The 4969-nt window shown below is 42.2% G+C and overlaps 1 protein-coding gene across 1 annotated transcript; it reads right to left on the bottom strand.

Annotated features, from left to right (window-relative positions):
• Positions 1-2132: 2132 nt before the first annotated feature.
• Positions 2133-4725, bottom strand: CLEC14A (C-type lectin domain containing 14A). Its single transcript, XM_030215319.1, is given in 3 exon segments — positions 2133-3821; positions 3824-4697; positions 4699-4725. Coding segments are annotated over 3 exon segments (1305 nt in total). The 3' UTR covers positions 2133-3417.
• Between the last annotated feature and the right edge of the window lie 244 nt (positions 4726-4969).

Below are 4969 nucleotides of genomic sequence, written 5' to 3'. Positions count from 1 at the left end.
GAGGAGACAGTTATTACTGTGCTAGAAACACTGCATGAAATGACTGGAGATCACAGCCCTAAAGAAAAACAAACAAACAAAGAGAAATGACTAAAAACTACTTGAAATAAAGTACACGTTTTAATTCATGGTTTATAAGGCCTGGTACAGTTTATTTATTTTAAACTAATTTTTCCTGTTACATACAGTAATGATGACAAAGAATAGCCATATTGGGTCAGACCAATGGTCCATCTTGCCCAGTATCCTGCTTCCAACAGTGGTCAATCCAGGTCACAAGTACCTGGCAGAAACCCAAATAGTAGCAACATTCTGGAATCCCAAACAATACAAGATTCTGGAACCCCAAAAGAGTAGGAACATTCCATGCTACCAATCCCGGGGCAAGCAGTGGCATCCCCCATGTCCGTCTCAATTACAGGCATTGGACTTTTCCTCCAGGAACTTGTCCAAACCTTCTTTAATGCGTGGCAATGCATTTTCATTAGTATAGCTATGCTAGACACATGCTGTGCAGTCTGTACAGTCTTCAGTCTTGTTCAGCTGACCTACAAATTAACAGTTATATTCAAAAGCACTTGCCAGGAGAACAGTACCTGCTATGCAGATAAGTGCTGCTGACCGGGATATTCAGAGGCAGTATCTAGATAGTGTGTCTGAATATCCTTACAGACCACCTGTGCAGTATCAGGACAATTTATTTATTTATTTGTTACATTTGTATCCCACATTTTCCCACCTGTTTGCAGGCTCAGTGTGGCTTACATAATACTATTAGGCGATTGTCAATTCCGGTATGAACAAAATACAGAGTGAAGTTGTAGAAGGGTAACGTTCATGTTTGACAAAACATTGGGGATCGTAAAGAAGAGGAAGGGTTTAGTTATTTCCAGTATGGTTTTGGTTTCGTTGTGTTGCAGGTTTCAGGCATTTAGGTTGGATCATTAGGGTATGCCTTTATGAACAATAAAACTGTGCACCTGCAGTTTGCACTTAAGTGCCTAGAAAATTGTCACTTATATGCATAGGAACATATAGCATATAACTGCGAGGGGGCAGTACACTTGCAGAGCACAGGAGTGGTATGGCCATGTTGCCAACAAACCAATTTCTTATCTATAGAATACTCATGGGGTCCTTTTACTGAGGTGTGCTAATGAATTTAGTGCACCCCAAATGCTGTGTATTGTATACCTATAGGGTGCATGGCATTTAGGGGTCCTTTTACTAAGCTGCGGTAAGAAGGCCCTACGGTAGTGGTGGAGGCCGGTTTCCCACGCACCAGGGCCCTTTTTATCACAGTGGGTAAAAAGCCCCTAAAAATAAAATGCTCATACAGTAAGATTACTCTTACCGCATGGCTATGCAGTGGAACACTTACCGCCACCCTTTCAGGTTGTAAGGGTTCCCGCGGTAACCCAGCAGTAACCGGGTAGCGTGCCGGGTTAGCACCATGGTAAAATTACAAAAAAATATTTTTCAATGCGCCAGAAACGACGCATGTCAGAGCCGGAACTACCGCCGGAGTGCCGCGTTGGCTGGCAGTAGTTCCTGGTTGCCTGTGCAGGCAACCTTTTAGTAAAAGGGCCCCTTAATGCACACTAAATCCATTAGCACCACCTTAGTGCAAGGACCTCAATAAGTTACGGCAAGTCACATGGTACACTTAAATGTGCCTATGCTAGGTATAGACCTGGCATAAGTGATTGCGCCTACATTTAGGCACACGATGTGAGTTTACACTATAATGGGTGCCTACACCTAAGTATCCCTTTATAGAGTTGCCCCCTATGTGATTGCTTGCTATTCAATGTGCTTTAAATAGCCATGAGAGTTTCTTTGCTGTTTAACAGGTCCCTTTTACTAAGGCGTGCCAAAAAATGGCCTCTGCTGGTGTAGGCGCACGTGTGTTGTACGTGCACAGGTCCATTTTTTCAGAGCGCTGCAAAAAAGTTCTTTTTTTTGGACGAAATGGAAGTGAGGCAATACAAAAAATTGGCGTGCGTCCATTTTGGGCCTGAGACCTTACCGTCACCCATTGACTTACTTGGCGGTAAGGTCTCAAACGTTAACCGGGCGGTAATCGTCAGCATGCGTACACTGCCGATTACCGCCCGGTTAATGCCATGTGGTAGAAAATAAAAAATATTTTCTGCCGAACATATCGGACATGTGTGAAAATTAGAATTACTGCCCAGGGCACACAGTTGTTCTAATCTGACACATGTTGTACCACACATTGGGCAACCTACAAGCCTTAGTATAAGAGCCTCTAAATCACTTGTCCAGAGCTAACCTTTGATATTCAGCGGCACTTATCCAGATAGTGCCACTGACCTGTAAGGCATATTTTGAAAGCACTTAGACTTACAAAGTTCCATAGGTTACTATGAAACTTTGCAAGTCTAAGTGCTTTGAAAATATATCCACAGTTAGCACCTAAGCCGAAACTGGCATTTGTGGGCAGTCCAGGGGCAGAGTTGACACTTATGTGGTTAAGTGTTGATACACAGCGCTTAACTGCATCAGGTAACCGCATAAATAGGACCACATAAAAAACAGTCCTATCTTTATGTGGCTCACCTTATGTGGTTAGATGCTGAATATTGCACTTAACCGCATTAGGACTCTGTTATCATGGATTTCAAGGACCCTGATTCCAAAAGAAGTTTATCAGGATACAAAATTCCCTTCCTGTAATTAAGACAGCAGTAAGAGGACTGGATTCCTTTCTGTAATATACCTCTTATTCCTTGGCATATATATTTATATATTCCCTGTACAGTGTTTACACAGTTTTTATGCCCTTATTAATGCATAGTGCAAGTGCCCTGTGCTCTTCTATGATGTCATAATTACAAAATTAATCAGTATTGTGAATTACATTCCTGAACCAGCCTACCGTATGAGCATTAGTCAGCAAGATCTCATAAAAAGAGTCCCCTATAGTTGAAAGTAATGCATCCAAATAGAAAGTATACCACTTGAGATAGCCTCAGTTAAACCCACCCTCTCCCATGCATTCTTTTAGGAAAGGTGCCCATTTTCATCCTTTCATTATGCAATCAAACAAACCTTTGAAAAGTGGTGGTAGAGCTAGGTACAGCCATTCAAAAGTTGTAAGGTGGAGGGACACACTGGAAAATACAAACTGCAATGTATACAATCATTCCACCATCTGATAAGTCTCTATTCCTGTTGAACTGAGGCATAAATGCATGATATTTACAAGATATTTTCACCATGCAACCACTGATAATCTATAACTAACAGATTCAGGGAACGTGACAAATCACAGAGCGAGCGCATGCATTCAGTATGTTATACCATATAAAGGTCTTATTTTCAAGGTAGATCTTATCATGAAAAGGGATGCTTTGAACACTTGTGACTCAAAGGTTTCCAATATCCCTCTTTTCAGCTGGCTTCGTGAAATGACTTTGAGCCATTGGATACCACTTCTTCCGGTTCTTCTGGTTCTTCCCTCTTTCTAACATTCTCTATCGAATGCTCTGTAGACTGTGTGTTGTTGGCCTTCAGATCAGGCTCATTTATGGCCTGCACAGCCATTTCCTTGCTCTTGCTTTCAGGGCTTTTTCCAAAGCATAATTTTAATATCCATAACACAGCCATAACAAGGATGCCCAATATTACTATTGCAACAGTTACTGGTATGAAAATGCTAGCAGAAGACAGACTTCCTGACTCTGTCTCTTGTGGATAACTGGATGCTGAGGTGGATGCTGGACTTCCTTTTCTCCAGGACGGACTGGTGGCAGTTTCTTGTACTGACTCACCAATGGTATCAGTGGTGCCTCGCCAGGCTCCTGGGAGCTCTGATGACATGACGTTCCATCCTCTCCAATGACATATCCCACTGTACAATTACAATAAAAGCTTCCCAGAGTGTTAATGCATTTAGACATGCATCTATTCTGCTGACATTCATCTATGTCTGTACAGTCCCTATTCTGGTCCATTTCATAACCTACTGGGCAAGAACACAGAGTGCTTAAATTCATAGGTCCATCCCAGTCATATTTGCCATTCTGTTGTTGGCAAGTCAAGGTCATATTTCTCCAATGGCCCTCACAAAAAACAGTAGCTATAGTTCCAGGAGGGCTAAATTCTAAAAAATCGCTTTCTATGTTGTAGGCAGTTCTATAAAGAATGCGTTTGGCATTAGTAATGCTTAGTCTCTGACACATGCCAGCATATTCATACTTACAAATATAACCATTCTTAGAATTGCAGTTTAGATCTTTCCATCCCCATGGCTCCCGATCAGGACTGGCTTCCATGGCCTGTAGTCCAACACATCGAACACTCGTGCAGGATTTTGCTGGTTCTTTGATCCATTTGCTGATACTTGAATCCTCCTTTCCAGAAGCCCAAAAGAATCCCCTGAGGGGCTTGTCCTCATGGACGCACTGCCTAGAATTTTTGGAGAGACCAATCCAAAAAGTTGGGCTGGCACGACTGCTTCCAAGGAACCCATTTAAAAGCTTCAAGATGTCCAGCTTCTCGCCCTCATCTTTCATAGTGGTCAGGAATCCCACAGGTTGGCAGGACGTCTCTGCAATCTTGAAGCTTGTGGTCTTGGAGTGGATACTGTAGCAGGTTCCAAAGCCAGAACATACAGTTGGGTTTCCAAGAGAAAGTGTAATCCTTGAGATCAAGCAAGCAATGTTCACCAAAAAGATACAGCAGAGTCAAACCACTCATCTTTCTTACATCAGCACAGTCGGGTTTTCTCTCCAGTAGCAAGATAAACAGTCCCTGGCACAGCTCACTGTATGTATAGCCCAAGATCCTCCCAGAGCCCTTGAAGGAAATGACCAAATCAGATGTTATCGTGACTTAAATATCCTTCATTTGTTGTAAGAGTAGGAAAGTCAAACATTGAGTATACTGAAAATCTAAGATAAGGACTGCTGTTATCTTTTAAAAGAGCATTAGGCAAATTAAA

The sequence above is a fragment of the Microcaecilia unicolor genome, chromosome 9 (assembly GCF_901765095.1).
Source record: "Microcaecilia unicolor chromosome 9, aMicUni1.1, whole genome shotgun sequence".
Lineage (NCBI taxonomy): Eukaryota > Metazoa > Chordata > Amphibia > Gymnophiona > Siphonopidae > Microcaecilia > Microcaecilia unicolor.
Note: the sequence above shows the minus strand (reverse complement) of the source record. Positions and strands in the feature narration are given on the sequence as shown.